General features: G+C 38.2%; 1 protein-coding gene and 1 non-coding gene across 2 annotated transcripts; one reads left to right on the top strand and one right to left on the bottom strand.

Moving 5' to 3' along the window:
* Positions 1 to 1206: 1206 nt before the first annotated feature.
* On the bottom strand, positions 1207 to 1315 carry LOC145765804 (U6 spliceosomal RNA). The gene has a single exon (XR_014288670.1). It is a non-coding gene; the product is annotated as a U6 spliceosomal RNA (small nuclear RNA).
* Positions 1316 to 12557: 11242 nt separating this feature from the next.
* On the top strand, positions 12558 to 20225 carry LOC145765440 (potassium channel, subfamily K, member 16-like). Its single transcript, XM_082577260.1, has 7 exons — positions 12558 to 12857; positions 13538 to 13658; positions 14074 to 14204; positions 17054 to 17258; positions 17783 to 17950; positions 18809 to 18894; positions 19569 to 20225. The coding sequence occupies exons 1-7, from the start codon at positions 12558 to 12560 to the stop codon at positions 19779 to 19781; spliced, it is 1224 nt and encodes a 407-aa protein (XP_082433386.1). The 3' UTR covers positions 19782 to 20225.
* The last annotated feature ends 587 nt before the right edge of the window (positions 20226 to 20812 follow it).

The raw sequence follows: 20812 nt of genomic DNA, 5'->3' as shown, positions 1-20812 counted from the left end.
TTTCACCAGCGCTTTATGCAAAACTGCAGAAGTGTCAACCCACATCAGCGTCTGTGGAGCGCTCATTTTCCTTACTAAAGTCATTTTTACGTCCAAATCGTAACTTCAAAGACTCTAACATTCCACACTACATGAAACTGTACTACAACAGTGGTTTAAAATAAAAATGGATGTGTATTACTGTTATGTTGCGTATGTCTTACTCTGTAGTTCCGTGAGTGACGTTGTTCGCATTTAAAAATAAACGATTTTCACATAAAGTCATATAAAGTCATATTTTCCAAAAAATAAAGTCATATTATTGATTTTTTAAGGTCATATAAAAATGGCCGTAGTCATTACACTGAAGGTATTCCATGCATTTTTCTGACACCTTGTCAATTTATGACACAAGCAAGCAGTGACAATTACGTGTAATCCTGTTGAACAGGCACAATTTTAGTTGTATATAACTTAATTAATCTTGTTTAGTGTTATGCCATTTTTATCTTTGTGTGTTGTATCTGTGAGTTTAAAGTTGTAAACACCACTGCAATACGGCATTCTTTGTGAAATAGTGGAGTGTTAAACGTAATGTATTCTTTGTATTATTTTTTTTAAATATCTAGTTTTAAAATAGAAACATTGTCCGGAACACCATGTGTGCACTGTGCATTGGCCTTGTGCAGGGGTCACCAAATGGCGGCCCGCGGGCCGCATGCGGCCCGCCACGCTGCATCGCTGCGGCCCGCGGAAGGTATCAGCGTACAAGTATAACAAAAAATACTTTTCTTGAGGAGTTAATGAGCACGAAGGCAAAAAATACTTTCCGGAAAGCATATTTTCGCTTTGCATACGATTCCACCGACCGACCAATCAGATTATACTTATAGGTGGGGGTTGCTTAAAGTTATTCCAATGCGGTGTCCAGCCACACTGTCCCAGTGGTTGATTAAAACGTCTGTTTTCGAATTTCGAAATTGTCTGTGAGCATAGGGTTGCTTATTTTAAGTTTGCAAATGTCATGTAAACACTAGTGTGCGTTTCACCGTTATTGTGTTTCACGAGCAGTGTTCCCTTTATGCAAGTTTTTGTTGGCAAAATAGGTCGGTGTGCCAACTCAATTTATAATAAATTGGCAAGATATTATATATAAATTTAAAGACTTTTTCTGATTGTATTATGAAAATATTTAGCTTAGTACTGCAAAACGTTTATTTTTATTTAAGAAATATGGAACGTTTCACGATTTTGCGTGTCATCCTTGCGCGGTCCATGCTAATCTTCTCTGTATCGTTCCAATTTTAGTATATGTTCTGCCGAAGCAATTAAGTACTGCAAAATATTGTTAATCAACAATTCTTGCCATGCTGATAAGCATCGAAAGTGAAAGTTGTCAATAATAAAATAAAGACGGTTTTATAGACTCTCACAAAAAGGATGAAAAACCAACTCATTGCTTTTTTAGAGGGAAGACTGTTTATGAATTACGATAGAATTACGATTTTTTGGTGATTTCCACAAGCGTTTGTTTCATGGTACCTGGTTTCTTTTTCCCTGTTATTGAAGCCTATTTTTCGCTGATATGTTTGCAGGTCACTGTTGTTTCCTGTATTGCGATGTGTCAAACATTTCCTTGTTCACTGAAACTGTTAATGGCAAGATATCTTTTGCAAAGTAAAGTAACAACACCACTCTTGCTTGGCGATGAATATTCTGATGAAACCGTTCGCCTCGCTATAAGTGCACAAAACAAGTGGCCTCGTTTATTAGGCATTGTTAAAAAAAGTCAAAAGTGTTGTAAAAGGAGCTTGGCCTGGCAGTAGCGTTGTTCGATTAATTTTGTTGCTGCGGTATTCGAACATAAGTATGAACAACATGTAACGCTGGATACTGGGTACGAAATGCGTTCTTTTCGAGCATAAGCGTCAACCTACCTATCATTTTATTAGTGCGGCCCGCCACAGCTCTCCTTAGTGCCAAAGTGGCCCGCATGCAAAAAAGGTTGGTGACCCCTGGCCTTGTGGATTAACGCGCACCGCAAATTTTGCTTGTGATTTGTGGGATATCACGCGACATGTCGCGCTGTGGGAGGGCCGGCAATAACATCTGTACAGGGGCCCGACAGGGCTCTTGGAGGTCCTGTGTATAGCTGTTAGTTCTAAACCTGTAGGCAGTAGCGTTGATAGGGGGTCCAGAGGGTACTTTCAGATCCGGGTTCGGGGTAATTTTAGGAGCCCGGAACATGAAGGAACCACAACATATTTTTTGGATAATTTAGAGTGCGTTTTTCGTAGAAGTGTCATGATTTGAAGTCCGAGAATCTCATTGGCACCGTGTGCAAAGTAGCCTATCCTTTCAACGACTTTTGACCTGTATCTTTATCGCTTGTGAGACAGTGTGTTATATATGAGTTACTTTTAAACACCTAGAAAAGTCAAAAAAAATAAATAAATAAAAAAAAACGGCTCAACCTGCAAAGCTAAACGTTTGATTGTTTTGCTAGTATTATGATTTTGTCTGCGAGTCAGTCTACAGAACACGATATGGCAGATGGCCAACAAGCGGAAAGCATGTTGAAGCCTGTAGGCTATGCTAAGCCATATGAATGAAGTTTAACTTTAAAACTTGTACCAGAAGTTGTTCGGGCGGTGAGATTAACAGGTTTGCGGCTAGTATGGCCATAAAATCAACACGATCCCATAAAAAGTATATTATTATGTCAATCAGATTTACTCTAGTGCATGGCGTATGACAAAAGTTTAAGCAGACCGTTGACTAGAGGTTGCAAGTGCTGATGCTTTTTTTAGCTGTCACGCAAATGTCGAATTATACTCAGCGGCTCAATTGCTCTCATGGTATCCTTAGGGAAAGACAAAACGTTTGATAAGTTGAAGTATTGTTAGTTATGAAAGTAAGAGCGATTAGGCCTATATGATGACGATATAAAGCTGTATACGCAGTTGGATCTAGCAAACAAGCTCGTATACAAAAAAGTTTATCTCGTGATATTAACTTCCTAGACAGCTAAATCCGTGATTTTTACATTGATCTTGAATCAATTTAAAAATGACTGATCTTTCTGTCTGGGTTGGGTTGTAGTTTATTGTAATATATCAGCCATCCGTTTCAGAAAAACAGCCTTAGTTTATTTTGAACAATTTATTAGATACGGTAAGCGTTTTACGTGAATCCGATTGTCATTCAATTGGTTAGGCTATATAATTGTTCCACTAACCATCATTAATAAAGGCATCGACTCTGGTATGAGGTAAACTAAGCTTTTTGTGTTGATACTGTATCACAAGAAAGGGCTAAGCGTTTAGACTTGAGAAACAATAACTTGCTTTTGGAATGGACTAAACTGGACGTGCTGCAGCCAAAATCACACTTTGGGGCAAAACGGAATGTTGCTGATGGGGCAAAAAGGGAACGCCGTTCCGCTATGCCGCATGCATGGTTTCAATGTAGCCTAATTAGCACTAGTTTTATTGAATAGCATACACGCAAACCAAATTAAGCAATGTTATGATGAAATTTGACTAAATGACGTCATCTATCTTATGTGTTACTGATATAGGCTACTCCAGTAATGACATAAATTCAAATATTCGCAGTCTTGCGTAAACCACCACTCGTAAGCTTGCGAACTGCTCGAGCCATCTTCGGGGGTTCCTTGTGCCTGGGAGCGTTCAAACGTTTTAGTTTATTTTTGGCGAAACAATACGAAGTTTTTACAATCAATTCAAAGTTATAGTGGCCTATACTAGGACAAGCTTCATCGGCCTGCAAGCCGAATGACGTCCCTGCGGCATTCTTAACAGCTCGAACAAAACCAGAGCGTGGGTTTGGTAAGGTGAACATTTTCATAGAAGAAACGTTTGAACGCTGCCAGGCGCGAGGAACCCGCGAAGATGGCTTGGAAAGTTTGCAAGCTTACGGGTGGTAGTTCACGCAAGCAAGACTGCGAATATTTGAATTTATGTCATCACTTGATTGTGGTTACAGTTTGTAGATATAATATCTAATTGTCCAATGATATTGACGTGCATTATTTTTGTTTTGTGTACATGCTAGCCAAAGCAATGCACAATACGGCAATAGTCGTTGTTTTTCTTATTTTGTCCGTTCTTCATGTAACTTTATTATGGAATAGGCAATAAACTTATGAAATATTAATACTTTTGTAAAAAAAACCTAACAAATACCACTTTAATGAAACGATCAAGTGAAAACAGCCAGTGCAAAACACATTCTCATGCAGTAACACGGCATTGTGCAATGTGCAATACGATGTAGACAGCATAGCTAGCCCTTCAGTTGGACGGCAATGGACGGGTAAATTTCGACTTTCGCATCCTGTAGCGACAAGATATCCCTGTGCAAGATATAAAAACAAAACAATCACTTTTTTCGAACAACTTAAGTTCATCACATACCAGGAACATACGTTTTAGGGCTGTTCGAAATTTCGAAATATTTCGTTTCGTTGAAGTCCAAGCCATTTCGTTTCGTTCTACGTTCGAAACGAAACGGAATTTACAAGAGTTTGGAAATTTATAAAGTGCTATAATTTCATATTTCAAAGTGAATTCACAACATGTTTTTTAAAGGTTTGATAATATTGGCAACTAACAAAGTGAGAAACTCTAAGCTTACAAGGTGCTCTATTTTTCTCTTTAGCCTATTATATTCGCCTCAGCCCGGGTTCCATTTTACATTAGTGTTGCCAAATAAGGAATGTTATACCCAACTTAGCGAAATTTGGAAAAACTTTAAGATCATTGGGAAGAAACATTTTGAATTGTGAAACCAGGATGGAGCCATTAAATGTTTCGTTTCGTTTCCCAACACGTTTCGACTCGTAGGAACTCGTATTTGCATCAAAAAGCGTCTCTACAAAAACCAAAACGCGCGATTATTTTAATGAGTGCTGAAGGTGAGGACATGCCCAGTTGCCCACACGAAGTAGTGCAGAATGGACAATTGCAGAGCAGTGCGTGGAAATTCTCAAGCTAATCGAACAGTTGACAGAAAGTATGAGTGTCCAAATTAGGGACAGGCCAACTATACCCAACATCATCCGCAAGGGGGGCAACAATAGGTCTACAGAAAGCAGAGCGGGAGATTAAGAAAGTTCTTAGAAGTAGGTCGTTTCACAAAGATGCTCTTGAATTTGGAGTTAGGCCTAATTGTAGTCAAAATTTTGTCAAAATTGTAGTCAACAGTTTTATCGACATGTCAACTGAAATATCAGCACAGAAAAATTGTATCAAGCTGTCACTGCTGTCGTTCTACGATTTAAGCTAATTTTGTTTGATAAAGAGTTCCCCAACGTGTCTAAAAAACACTTTTAGAACTGCATCACAAAGTGGAAGGACATCTATCGGACGAATGTAGCGAAGTTCCACAAACGGAAACGAATGAAACAATTGTTGCAGGCTGGGGATTTTTAGAAAAGAAAAGGAAAGAAAAAACTTGTTCAGAAAAAGTGCCAGCAGGCGATTTTGAAAGTTAATTGTAACGCTTTTAGTAGCGCGAGTGGATACCAACAAACGAGTGTCCATTACAACTGTTGAATGTGAATCAAACTTACTTTCCAATGGTGGCTAAATTGGCACAGGTTTTGTTGGCTATACCAGCCACTTCCACCACAAGCGAGCGGTGCCCCAAATGGTGGGGCATAGCGTATGCTTCTACCAGCATATACCCTTCCAATAATACAAACAATAAAACTGCCTTAATTATTCAAATAAATTGTAGCAAACTCGAACATATGGCCAATAACTGCGTAAATGTAGAGCAGTCCAACTAGAACAGTTTCTGGAAATGCCATCTTTTCCATTATGGAAGTTAAAAATGTTTGATATATTTTTATGTATCAGCGAGTCAAACTAACAAAGTGCTAAACCCTACGGTGTTGCGCTTCAGTTCAGTTAAGTTTATTTTTGTTTTGTTGGCGTTAAATAAAAAACAAAAATATACAAAAACACAACAAACACAAATAATTCGCACAACAAGGATGGCAGCGAAAGACCAAAAAGTCACCAAAGTCAGCTGCCACCCAAACATTTAAACAAAAGACCCAAAATTAAAAACATTACCACATATAGCACAATACCAGCACTTTACATAATAGGCTACATTAACAGTGGAGTAACACAGGGCAACATATAAAAAATAAAACTGTGCAGAGAAATAAGCAGATGATATGTTTCTGGAGTGATCATAGTACAAATTCTTTAATAAACATTTATATTTAAATTTAAAAGCATTATAAGACTTTTCTTGTATTTCTTTTGGTATTTGATTCCATAGTTTCACTCCATTAAAACATAGCATCTTCTTACCAGAGTTTGACGTTGCAGAAGGCAAATATAAATCATTCTTTTGGTTCTGACGGGTTTTATGATGGTGAATTTCGTTTACAAAAATAAAGCAGCCAGCAAAGTGTCACTTGATGGTGTTATTGGTAACAAAGCTAAATTTGCAGAAATTGCCTCGTACGCATTGTTGGCCATAGGCGACGACTCCGGGGGGGGGGCGGAGGGGCGGCGCCCCCCCGTGAATTTAGCTCGGGGTAGCTGCCCAACCGCAAATTGTTTTAAAAAAATCCTAAAGCAAATGTTTCTAAGTTCAAATTTGCATTAGTTTGACCTTCATTGCGGATCGATCTCAATTAAAAGACCTACTTGTTGCAACAAGAGCGCTGCTCCTAAGATAACAAAAGAAACAGAAGTACGGTAGCTGATATACGCCAGCATGGTGCCGTTGAAGCATTGTAACAATGATTGAAAAACGTTTTTCTTGATTTCTTCCGCTTTGTTTTTTCTTTGGAGTGTCAATAACGAGGTGCTGTTTGCTCAGTTTAGTATCTACGCGTATTAAGAGCTAAAGTTCAAAGTGACTAGCATATAATTCGAAGTAGCCTACAGGCCTCGAAATTCGTTTTTGTTGACGGCGGACAAACGTGTCCGGTCTGAGCAGCTATCTCGGCGGACAAATCAAGTCTCACGGCGGACACACCAGTTTTAGCCGTCGATCGTCATGCTTAATCACTTTATCTTGATAATAATTCTTCGCCATTTCAGAACTATAACTACGGTTTTAGAAGGCTTTTTAAAAAATCAGTAAAGTCACTCTGAAAGGCTTTCATCAGACCAACGACTTGCGCTTGAAGAGTCAAAGCGCTGTGTAGCTGGTCAATACGTCACATAACTGATTAACTTCCCCCGAACGAGGTCGTGTGGCTTATTGCGTCACAATACTCTGCGCAGGAGTCGGAAAATTTCTACAATAACGCTACTATTTTTTGCTGTGCAAAGTTTCACAGGCTTTTTTCTTTAAGTTTATTTTTGCGTGTCATGTGAGTGAAAGTGAATTTTCCTTGGGTCTTTTCTTTCTTACCGTAATACCAAAACTTAACAAATTTGTTGCATCTTGCTGTAATAGCGTACTCGTATAATCTAATTTAGTAACCAACCTTGTCGTATCATTATTACTCGGAGATCAAAGCCAGATATTGTGACGAAAAACTTGAACTAAATTGCGCGTAATTAGTGTAGAAGTACCTGTACTCTTATCGATTCTTAGCGAAGAATTCACCTTTGTTACGCTGATTCAATGTCATCAATCTTTGAAGCAACGTAAAAATCGAAAGTTTTCCTCCTTGAATGGAAACTAAGGGATACAGTATTCACATTTTCTAGATGCGCGCTAGAATGCGCTGGAAAACATATTATTGCAATAATTGTTCGTGCTATGCAAGGACGATTTGTATCGCTAGTTCCTGTGTTGTTTCTCGGCGGACAAATATGATCGATCTAGATCAGGGGTTCTTAACCGGGGGTAAATTTACTCCCTGGGGGTAAATTTCACCTATCGAGGGGGTAAATTTACTGAATCATAAATTAAAGCAAACTTTCTTTTTTCAGTTATTAAAAAACTGGTAGTGTTGCACTCGATTTTGATTCAAATTTATGCTTAATATAAGTTTTCGTCTTTTTCTTTTATCTCCACGCAAGTAGACTACCAGTTTCATTTCAGCACCGTATGTTTGCTACATTTTTACTGTACACAACCTAATTAGGACTTCGACCACAAAGTGGATTGCAACTCTGCTAATTGCTAGCAACTCAAAGTGGTTTGTGATCAGATGGGATCAGAACACTCTGTTCTCCTTTATCACACCGAAGTTCGGTGGCTCTCTAGGGGTCTTGTTTAGAGTCGAGTTTTCAAACTAGGCCTACATGGTGAAATCAAGAGTTTTCTTCGAGAACGCAAATACCCGTTGAGCTTGAGTAAGCACTTTGGCGACAACAAACTTATTGGTGCATTGGCTTACTTGACAGACATTTTTTCAAGTTTGAACCAGCTCAATATGCAAATGCAAAGAAAAAGTGTGACCGTTATAGATGTAGCCTACTGATAAAAATAAAATTCAGGGCTTTCAGACAAAATTAGATCTGTAGAGTAGAAGAGTTCAAAAATGAATTTGCGCAAATTTTCCAACATTTGATGATTGGAAAGTCAGTAGAAGTCGCAACGAGATTTCTGACCTGGAAGTCGAAATATGCCAGCACTTTGGCGCCTTAAACGAGAACTTTGACGGTTACTTCGAAGGTAAAAGTTTTAACAGTAGCCTACTGCTCTTTGGATAACTTATCCCTTCGAAGCCAAGTTAGAAAGTATTGCTGACGATGATCTTTGCAAAGATGAATTGATTGATTTTTAATGTTCAACAACGCTTTGTTCCAAATTCTTATCGTGCAATGGTGACTTTTCCAAGTTTTGGTGTGGACTATGGATTAGTCGAAGAGTTGCCTGCGCTGACTAAGCGTGCATTTGAAGTTATTTTACCTTTTCCAACTACTTATCTGTGTGAAGCAGGGTTCTCTTCATTGTTGACTATTAATTTAAAACAAAACATCGATCTCGCTTAGTTCCCAAAGACGACATGCGAGTAGCTCTTTCAACGACTGTTTTAAGAATCTCCAAAATTGCTCGTGGAAAGCAAGCACAAAAGTCTCACTGATTGACTATTGAAATTGCGTGTCAGTTATTAATAAAAAGAAAAAAACTTAAACATTCTTGTGTGCTTTTATCATAGTTATTTAGGACATTTGAGTAGACATTATTTTTCACAAGACCCCGTCAAGAACAATCGTGTCTTCGGCAAATAAACAGCTTGTTTTTGATATTTGCCAAGGTAAATCCAGACAAAAAAGGATGTTTTGCATTTCTTCGCATGGTTGACTGGACACGATGACATCATAAGAGGCCACCAAAACGGTGGGGGTAAATTTTACTTTTTTCATTCGGCAAGGGGTAAACGGGACAAAAAAGGTTAAGAACCCCTGATCTAGATGCAACTTCCCGCGGACATCACATGCTGTGACGGCGGACATGTCCGCCGGGACTTTCGAGGCCTGAGCCTACATTATAAAGCTTGGCGATATACAATGGCAGATAGACGCAAACAAACATCAGCATTTTGAATGTAAGCAATCAGTCGGCTAGAAAGTTTGCCCCTCCGGCAATTTTCAAAACCCGGCGCCTATGTTGTTGGCAACCCCAAGCTTGTAAGATATTACAGATCAGTAGTTTTTTAAATCTCCTCAACACCAGTGCCGGATTAAGGGTCTGCTGGCCTGTAGGCACATTTTATAAGTGGCCCGAAAATCAGGGTTGCCAACTAAAAAATTAGAATTATCGGTGTTGCCAAATCATTGTCACAAAGATTGTTGTTGCAATTATAACACAGGGTACCGTGCAAAAACTTAGTCATATGCCTAACTAAATAACAACTTTGCGCGTTTTTGCGATTGAAAACGCTTTAACTAGTTTTTGGAGGTCAATCTTACGATTTTTTGCAACCTTTAATTCATCTGGAAAAACAGAGCTATTAAGATAAATACTTATTAGTTTAGAAAATAATTATTTTGAAAACATGAATAAATTTCTACTGATTTTTAAGTGGCCTGGATTTTTGACTGGCCTGTAGGCACGTGCCTACTTTGCCTAATGATTAATCCAGCACTGCTTCAACTGTAGCCTACATAGGCTCCCAGTCAGCAAAGGTTCGTGGGGCCCACTTGGGCTGCATATGGGTTACTCACATTGTATTGCGTGGGCCCCAGTACCTATGTGTCCACGGTTTGCAGAAATGTCCCAAGTGGGCAGCCCACCTACGTCTAATGGGTAGGCAGCCTACCATGAAACCATTATTAAAATGTAAACCGCCGTCGCATTGTATCGTTGTATATATTCAATTTTTATGATTATTGCACTTTAATATAGCATAATGGACCTGTGCGAACGTATATTTTATAATTTTTCATCATGGTGGGTAGCCCACTTCATGCCCACAGAAAGCCCAGAAAGTTTATTTCAAGAAATGAAAATAAGTTCCTAGATACATTTTCATGATATGATAACATTATTAAGATAAATTCAATAAAAGATGTCGGGAATCGGTTGTAAAGAAAAAAATATGAAGTAGGCTAGGCCGCGCACTTGGAGCCTAATCGGAAACATCAGATAAACTCACCTTAAGCCCACAAGCCCACGAATGCCCATGGAAATCCCACGTGGGCCCCACGAACCCTTGCTGACTGGGCTGTTAGTGTAGCCTAATATACCAGTGACGATCGGTGAGGGAAAGCAAGGAAAGCAGTGCTTACCTGAGCGAAAACTATGCAAAATATAATGACTGAATTCTAGGTTTAACTTCTTATTACTTTTATCACGTCTATTTTAACTTGAAAATTATTGTGTTCGTGACTAGAATTACTCGTAACGCTTGTGGGTAGTCTAAGTCCTTACCAAACCGCATGTCTTGCCTATAAATGCCAATTAATGCAAACGCTCCTGTCAGAAACAAACACTGAGGCTTCAGGGAAATCAACTTGCAAAGTCGCTTTCCCCACGTCAAAAAACGCCTTCGTTTTATCCAATCCTCACTCGCTTTGCAAAACGTCACCAGCTGCTTAGCCAATCAGATGTGTTATGGTTAGAGTTGCTTTCCCAGTGACGTCAATGCGTTCAATCGCTAGACTAACTGGTCATACGCACAGAATGGTCTCTCGTCACGGTACACAGTACAGTATCATAAAGGCGAAAAGATTGTTGCTGTTTTTTGATGTCTTCTCGCTATGTACTTTAGCCTACTAGCTTTCATAGTCATGCCTTTGCCCTTTTTACATCGTTGATATAACGTTACTTCGCCAATGAACGTTCAGGTGCGGATGCAATATTTAGTTCGTTAAGCTTCTATACACAGGAGGCAAACTTATCCAGCTTTTTGTAAAAATTGCTTGAGGTTGTAATGTTTAGGCCTAAGTGTTAGTTTTTGTAGTGTAGGCCTAACTGAATATTTGAGAATGAACATTCATGACGAATTAAATATTTAGACAACTATTATTCCATGTCTAACACTGGATTTTGGTCCTGCAACGTTAAAATTAAGATTGTTCATGACTTCTAAACATTAAATGGATGTATGATCACGACATAGGCGTAGCACAATTTGACAGATTTTTATTTTTGATTTGTTTTGGAAATGCTCTCAGAGCGCACCAAATTGAAAGTGTTTTTCAAAAATTTCTGGGGGAGGCCCCCCAGATCCCCCGCTGAAAGTGTTGCCTTCGGCAACACGCCTTCGGGCTTCGCCCGACGGTTACGCCCTTCGTGCCTACTACCTTGCTGCAGAATATTTCCAAGTTGCTTTCCCAACGGTTTAAGCCACCGAACGTCACTGTAATATAAGTTACTAAGTTATATAGTCGGGACTGAAAAGTATTTGGTCGATCAGCTAGTCTAGACGAGGCTAGTCAAGACAGGTCTAGTCTAGAAGTTTGTCTTTAAAAATTGTTCTATAAACTAGGTAGGCTATGATTATTCCAAGTTCATAGTCCTGATTTTCACTTTGAGAATTTATATTGAGTTCAATACCAACCTATGGACGTTGTTTGGATTTAAGCTTTAAATATTCATCGATTACATCACAATTTAGTCTTTAGATTAGATTAGATGAATTCAACATAAATAGTTAGGCCCATATTTTTCGCTTCATTTTTTTCAAAGTAAATTAGCTATTGTCAGAGTTGAAAATTGTTAGCCTATCTATAAAGCGTAATTAAAAGTGTGGTAATTTCTAGCCTAATCTATAGCGAGCTAACCCAGTCAACTGCCAAAATTTTCTTTAAAATATGACATCTTTTATTTTGCTTGTCGAAATTTTAAAGCGTGCTATTAATCGTGCCATTTTGTATCAACTGCTTTAAAGCTTCCGCAACTTTAATCTCACACCAACACCAAAAGAAAGCTCTCAACATTCTCAGCACGTCATTTGTAGAAAGCAGATGACGAGCACGAATTGTCTGGTCAAGAATGTTGTGATAGGCCTAGTACTTGTGAGTTTGCTATAAAAGAAGGTGCACTTTGACCACTTTACGTTCAATGTAGCTTCCTTCTCTGTGGCTGTGTGTGTGTTTTTTTCTCTAGAACAGATGCCTAGATCTAGTGATGACATAGCCTACCGTTTTGCAGCTTATATAAAGATTATTTTAAGAGCGGAAATGACTTTATCTAAAGATGCTATTTCAGAAAATATCGACCCCTCATCCGTCAAGAGTTTGTCTTCTACGTGTAGCTGTAAAAAAAAGAAACCCCATCCTCCAACATTAAAAGGAATTTTAAAGGTGCTTGTGATTTTGGTGCTTTACATTCTCATCAACCTGTTTGGAGGATATATCTTTTCATTACTTGAAAAGCAGCCTAACGAAGGCCTGGCCCATTGGCTACCAACATTCAAGCAGCAATTTATTAATAATCATAGCTCTTGTCTTACTTATGATGAACTTGAAGAGTTCCTTTCGGTAAGCAGTAGGCTAAAGCTTTTGTGCTTGATAATATTTGATAAAAGCTTAAGGGTATGAAAAAATTGGTTTGCAACCGGCCCAGTCATCCTACAAGCTATAGGCTTACCCAATAAACATTTTCGTTTGGCGTGTTTATAACCTGCTGTAAGCTTCTCTGCTGGAATTCACAGCTTGGATAACACTCTTATAAACGAGATAATTGCAACTTTTTAGAGGTAGGCAACAGTCTACTTTAGCTTACATGTGTGCAAAATAAAAAATTTTAAATGGGATACTTGGACATTCAAGATTTGGCGACTTTTACGACTTTTAGGATTTTAAGTAGACTTACTCAAATTTTTGGAATTTTTTTAGATCGATCTTCGTTGCGTAGATAATTAATTTTCTAGATTTGCATTTGCGTCACAGCAGCAATTGCAAGCTTGAATGCATTGTCATTTTCGTCGTTGTTGATTTTGCTTACTAACAATGAATTGTGGAAATATCATTGTATGCAACAAAATGATTTTTTTTCGTTGGATTTTTCCTGATTTTTAGGCTTCGTATAAAATTTTATCAATAAAAATCTGTAGTCCTTATACCTGATCTTCCATTTCATGATAACGTAAATTGCAAATGAAAAACAACATTTAACTGACGGGATGATGTTTCAACTTGTGAATTTGTATTTTATTTAGGCTTTGGAAGAAATTGCTAGTAATGATAGTATCAGAATCAGCGGAAACAATATAACTTATCCCAAAGTATGGACATTGAACAATGGATTTATTCTTGCATTTACTATTGCGAGTACCATAGGTAAGATGCTGGTATTTCAACATCGAATAACAAAGAAATAATTAATGTTGTTTTTCAACAATGAGAATTAATGAGATCTATCCACGGTTCTGTGTATCCCTGGGTTCTGTATCATATAGCTTATGTGTTAATCAGTTGCAGCAAAAATCAACTTAAGTGATTTTACAGCTCAAAATCAAAATGTTGCCCTTAGCGTCACGGCTTTACCTGTTCTATGACAGAGTGGCTTGTGTTTATATCGTAAAATTCTGGTCGGCCTATTCCTAAGGTCACGCAAATGATAACGATTGTGTGCTTTCTTTGTATAAAACAGTGAGGCTAATTGAGGATGATAGTTTTATCACTAACTGCTGCAGAAGGACGATAAAGAAACTATAAAATGCTGGTAGTGATCACTCCAATCTATCCCTTGTAGGATACGGCTTGGTAACACCGATCACAATAGGCGGACAGGTCTTTGCCATTCTCTTTGCATTGGTGTCTATACCTGTCACTGGAATACTTGCCGCCAAAATCGGATCAATTATGGCTTACTACATTGAAAAGGTACAGCTGTAACTTGTAATTAACTTGATTTTCTGCCTTCATAAAGTGACGTGGCAGATAGTTCGACGTCATGATTTTGTCGATCTTCATGTCACATAGGCTACATTGTGTCCAGGCTTTTGCCTGATGGTTTAAGAACTAGATTTAGAAATAATGTATAAATATGTTTACCAGAAAGCATGGAAGTCAATCTTTCTGTGCACTTTCAAGAACGTCAACCCTATGCCGCTCTAGTTTCAGCACATGAATCTTTCATTGGCTAGTCGAAGTGTAGTAGAATACTTTACTAATTGGATGCTGAGTACTTAATGAGTTTAGAATACTGGTGTCTTAGCCGGACGTGGCCACGTCTTGCTTTTTGTGATCTAAGAATTGACAATCTTTGTCAGACATATTCAAACCTTTGCTCCATAATTATAAATACCTCAAAGGTGACATTTTAAATTGTTTTCTTAGATCTAATTGTATCCTCTAAAATTAAATTCTATACCAAGCCATTAAATTGTTTAAAAATAAAAAATTTTGAGGCTTTGTAATTGATTTCACAAGTTTATTGAATATGTTTGAAAATATAAAGTAATTTTTAAGTTTCAGCTCTAGGCGTTTAACAAGTTCAAAAATTTACGCTTGTGCCAACAAAATCCATCTAAAGATTCAAAAATGTGTTTTATTTCGATTTGTGGTGGTCATTCCGAAAAAGCTTGATTTTCAAGGCAATGTAGAGTTGTAGACTATAATTTATGTGGTTTGAATCCTTGTATAGATAGCACCCCAATTGTTGAATAGCTTACAGGTAGACTACGTATGATAGCCGATAATGTGAGCAGTGAATTACCTTTCTTTGTTAAGTAATGTAATATTAAAAAGAATAAATAAAAACATTGTAGGTTATTACTAGATTACCACGCTTATTATGGCTATTGTAATGAAAATTTTACAGATTTCGACCAATTTATATTCAAAAGCTTTTCATTACGTATTTGATTCAATCTAATCAAAGCCATTAATATTTAAACTGAAGCAATTGCAAGGAAATTGTAGAATATTCATCCGAATTCAGTTTACTGTATTTCAAGATTACTGATTGATAATGATGCTGTCATATCACGCTTGACTCTGCTACTTCTATTTCAAGTGACCGACCAAATACCATGCCATTTTTTTCGATTTGCATTGCTTTATCGTCTACAAATGGTAAAAGGATGTGTAAAAGACAGCTTTTGTTTGATGCTTAAAATTAAACTTTTCAGTCATCTATGACCAAAGTATCGCAGTAAATTCCACAACTCTGATTTTTTAAGTAGAAGTCTTATACTCTTGAACGTTCATGTGTAAATTGGATTCATTTCATGTCCGCTTGAGCAACAGTAAAAGTTTCCTATTCAGGCAAACAAACTTCTTTCTGTCAGCAAAACTTTCAGAGCACTGGTGTAGCCTGTAGCTACTTATTGAACATCATGGACATTTCCAAGGGCGCTAGGAGTGTTACGTACTGAAAAAATGTAAATCCCTATGCACTGTAGTGTCATGGACTTCTAAATGGTAGCATCTGGACTGGACACTCAGTGGTCAACATGAGGCCAAATAGTTGGTACAACAGTTGGCCAACAGTGGGCCAACAGGGTTAGTTACTTGGCTGTTGGCCCACTGTTGGCCCACTGTTGGCCAACTGTTGTACCAACTGTTTGGCCTCATGTTGCCCACTGAGTGTCCAGTCCAGATGCTACTATTTAGAAGTCCATGGTAGTGTCACACTCAAACATAAGCTAGAACATTACTGTAGAATTGATAAAAAAACGTTCCATCGCAAAATTTTAAACATTTTACAAGAAAAATATTGATAAACAGATACTGAACTCGCATTTCGACTTCATGTTGATCAAACAATTGATCAATTGTCCACCCGATAGCTTAGTTGTTTATCGAGTGGCTTTGTGAACAAGGAAGCTTCAAGATCAAGCGCCGCTCGTTCGGCTCTTGAGCAACGCATTTCAGGACTGTTCTCCATTCAGCGGCACCTAATAAATGGAATAAATCCACGGCAACAACACATCAACAATCGGAAACTTCACTTTGTCAATCTCGGTAAACGGCACTGCGTCAAAAGCCTCCACATTGTGGAGTCCACAAGTATGCGAAACTACCAGGAATAACTTATCAAGGCTTTGTCAGTCCAAGGATAAAGGTTCTAAGACAAATTAAGAAGAGGTGCAAAATCTCGTGGATAAAGAAACATAGAGATTGTTAAGAGTATTGAAGTTGAAATAGAGTTTAATAAAAAAGTTTTTTCGCGGCCATTGTGAAAATTTACAGTCAAATTAACCATAGAAATTGTCTTAAAACTTACAGTATCTCCATGTTGTCAAACATATTATCGCCATTTTGTTGACAGCACTTGACAAAACTGTGAAGTAGGAGAGAACTTTTAAAAAAGTGCACAGTCAGAGTCTGTTATTTTGGTCTGACTTCACAGTCTCATGCAAAGCACAACATAGACTACTTGGGAAGCGCATTGTATGATTGAAGCGCAAAGAACGAAGCAAAACAAGTTATAATATTAAACTATTGTAAGATCTATAACTCTACGTGCCAATTATTCCTTTCGTGAGAGTTTTTGCTCGTCAGAAAAATACAAGTCTTCATTTTCTTTTACAATCAAAGACTGTCGCTAATCCCTATTCAATATCCAACTCTTTTGCGGCTGGTTGTTTTACGGCACCTACACCATACTTTGAGCTGAGGTTATGGCCTATATTTTGCAACATCACATTAATTTCATAAATGGCCTTGTTTAGGCTTTATCGGGTCTTGACAGTCCAACAGTTTTAAAAGAACACGTTTGCTTTCAGGCAAGCACCCACCTCATGGGTTGGGTTACCAAAGCAAAGGTGATCGGTGTACTTATCACATTGCTTGTTGGTCTTATGATATACATCATCTTACCAAGCCTTCTCCTCACGTTTATAGGCAATGAAGAAGGGTGGTCGTTCATCAACTCTCTCTACTGTGTTACAATTACTTTAACCACAATTGGATTTGGTGACTACGTCCCAGGTAAAACGTAGGCTACCTGACAAACAACGAGATAATTCACCTTCGATAAAAAGGGATGGTAGAATTGTAGCTATATACTGTAGTCCGGGGAAATATTTTGATCCCTTTGTAAAATGTTTATATTTTTGTCCCCCTGTAAATTGATTGGTTTTCTGATATCACAACCTGGCTGCAGTTTCGACCGATGGCCGATTAGTTTAAATGAATTCCTACCGTACCTATAACTAGAAAATCTAGAAAAGGCATAACCTATCGGCCAGAAAGACTTCAAATATTGCTATGTTCTCTATGGGTTTTGACTACAAAAGGAAGTTTCTCACTGAAAAATATTCTAAAATAGTTGGTTATTTAAAATATTATAGTTGGTTATTAAAATAGTTTAGTTGGTTACCATTCCAATCGTTTGTTGTGCTCTGATGAATATTCTAAAATTGAAGAATAGATTTAAATGTTATTTTGTTATTGCGTAAAGTAGGCCTAATGGTTTCTTGTAGCTCAATAACCCTTCTTTAATTTTGCTTTAGATCCAAGTTCTCAAGGAGGAATGTTAACATCAATTTTTGTTCTCATTTGGGTGATAGCTGGATTAGCTTGGTTTGCTACAATAATCCAACTAATTGCTACCCAGTTAAACAGACAAGCAAAAACACTACAAAGCAAAGTGTCTGTCGCAAATCCACCTCTGATAAGCCGTGAGTTTAACTGACAAATCCTTGTCTCGATAGAAGAGTGGGCACTGGCATGGACTTCTAAGTAGTAGAATCTGGACTGGAGGCAACAGTAGGCCAAACAGTTGGTACAACAGTTGGCCAACAGTGGGCCAACAGTCAAGTAACTAACCCTGTTGGCCCACTGTTGGCCAACTGTTGTACCAACTGTTTGGCCTACTGTTGCCCACTGCGTTTCCAGTTCAGATGCTACTATTTAGAAGTCCATGGCACTGGGCAACAGTTTAGCTTTTAGAAGTTATAGGAAGCGCAAAGGCGGATCCAGTAAGAAGCTTCAGGGGAGGCGACTTCAACAAAACTCAATAATCCGCAGGGTACATTAATCCGACCTTGCAAATAGACCATGAACAAAGCTCCTTTTCTGTCTTTTAGGGCGGGCGATTGCCTCAGTCGCCTCCCTCCTCCCTGGATCCGCCACTGAAGAAGCGCAAGTATTTAGTGATTGACAGCATCCGCCATTTCGTTTATTTCTCTTCACTTTGTAAAATTTTGTAGGCGTGACTGCACAGTTTGTGATTGGATAGAATTTGTTATGTGTATATTTTTCTGTTGTTTACCATTTTCATTATTTATGCCAGCATCATCAGCAGCTTAAATTGCGCATATCGTTAATGCGTTTGATACCTTTCCCTCTTTGCACACGTCAGTGGGCCTGCACAAATAAAATTATCGTCCGATTTCTAATGACGAGTTTGATCTAAAAAATTACGATTTTTAATATTGTCTTGACAGAGTAGTAGCCCAAGGGTTAGGATTCCACCCAGTTCCCAATAAGCACCATTCCTGCTTGTCATTAAAATACCTTGTTATTATGATTTTCAGGGATCACTTACATCGGCAAAAAAGATGCAAAACATGAGTTTATTGAAGAAGTGGCTGAAGATGATAATACTGCTGTGCTTCTTAATGTAAGCTAATTAGTAGTTTCAATATTCTTTTGCAGCATCACATGAAGCACGCTGGGTTTTTCCTCTTGTTTGGCACAAGCTCAAACCATATACTATGGGGTCCAACTTAAGCAACAAAAAATATGGAAAGACGCGATGTTTAGTTTTTAATTCAGTTTGTTTTTATTTCTGACTACCACACCGAAAAAATATAGCCTATACCAAATACAGCAGGCTCTAGAAAAAGGTAGAAACGAGTAAACGACAAAACACGAACGTTATAGCCTAACGTGCTTGGTACTGAAACAGGGCTATCAGTTTAAAATATGGCACGGTCGCAATACCTCAACAGAATGTCAATATTTAGAAAAACAAAGAGAAAAAAAGAGCAAGCAGAATTTTTAAAATTTCAATGTGTAAAAAAACAAGACAAAATAAAACAAATAGGCAGCAGTTATTATGTTGATCGGTTTTGGTGCCTTATCAGAAATGTTGATGATCTTGAGGGAAACACTCGTGATGCGTTAGCTTATTATGGAAAAGAGGAACGGTAGGCAAAGAAAACCCCAGAAAGAAATCCTTACACGCGCATAGCTATTTCAAAACGCTTCTATCTGTTGTCGTTTCTTTTCGTCGCGGTGTGATAGCGCAACGGAAAGACGTTGGTTATTTGAGTAAACCCATGTTTTTAACAGATGTCTAGCCTACCCAACAACATACTTTCCGACAAGGAAGACGGAGAAAATAACAAAAGCCTCCGGGAGCAATGTCCTCCTGCAGATGATAAGTTATCGGGTCCGGGAAGCTTTCATGCAGTGGTTATGACTCATATACAAGCCGAGAATGAAAAACATGCTGGAGATGAAGCATCTACTGACACTTTTGACACTTATCGAAAGTTGACGTAAATCCCTGAAGCCTACTATCTGGCGTAAATCCCTACGTCTCTTATCCGATTGAGCCTGTGGTGGAGATGTCTATCACTTCCAAAGATAAGTATTGACTGATCGTCATGACAATTGAACCTGAGTTTCCACCATAGAAGGCAAACTTACTTGAAATAGCCAATGTTTTAACAATTTATTGTCATTTATTTCCATTCAAGTCTGGTCAAAGTGTTGTTGTTGGTAAAAATTCGTGCCATTACGTATGACATCTAAGCATTTAAACCAGTGGTTCTCAACCGGGGGTCCGCGAAGCGATTTCAGGGGGTCCGTGACAGTTTCCGAGTTTGCAGCATGATTGATAAATTACGAAATTTAAAAATTGGTTGGTTGTGCTTTATTTGTGTATTACCCTGATTTTCAAACTGTACTTCCCAACGAACTGGTGCGATGTTTTTTGAACTTCAAAGGACATTGCACAAAGGTTTGGTTTCCTAACTAAAAAAATATCATATAAATGAATTAGTTTTTTAATAAGGCTATGTTCAAATTAGGCTAATTCTTTTGAGACAGCAGTCAATCGACCAATGTTTAACTTAGAAATGCAAACGTTAGTCAGCAGTCTATCATCACTCACAGTTTTGCAATGACAAAAATTATAACGAATTAATATTGATTAGAAATGAAAAAAGGGAGAAATTCTTGGTAAGGCTAACGCAGGGGTCCGCAAATACTTTTTGGTGCGACCTAAAAAGCAATCGTTCGAAGTCTTCGCGACCCAAACGTTTCGGAAGCATCTAATTTTGCGCAAAACACTTTGTAAATTAATATCAATTCCAATACGGTCGTCCCCACTTACTAAAGCCACATCTGGACCGGACGATTTTGGCTGCGAGAGACAATTTTCTACCACTCCTATACCTTTAGTAATTCCGGAATGGACCAAATTGGGCTTAATAAGCCGGTGGACCTATTAACCGTGCGCTTCGTCGTCGTCATCGTGCAAGCCTCTGGGGCCGAGGGTCTACTCTATCCTTTTACCAACCCAGACTCAA

This window comes from Aplidium turbinatum, chromosome 2 (assembly GCF_918807975.1).
Source record: "Aplidium turbinatum chromosome 2, kaAplTurb1.1, whole genome shotgun sequence".
Lineage (NCBI taxonomy): Eukaryota > Metazoa > Chordata > Ascidiacea > Aplousobranchia > Polyclinidae > Aplidium > Aplidium turbinatum.
Note: the sequence above shows the minus strand (reverse complement) of the source record. Positions and strands in the feature narration are given on the sequence as shown.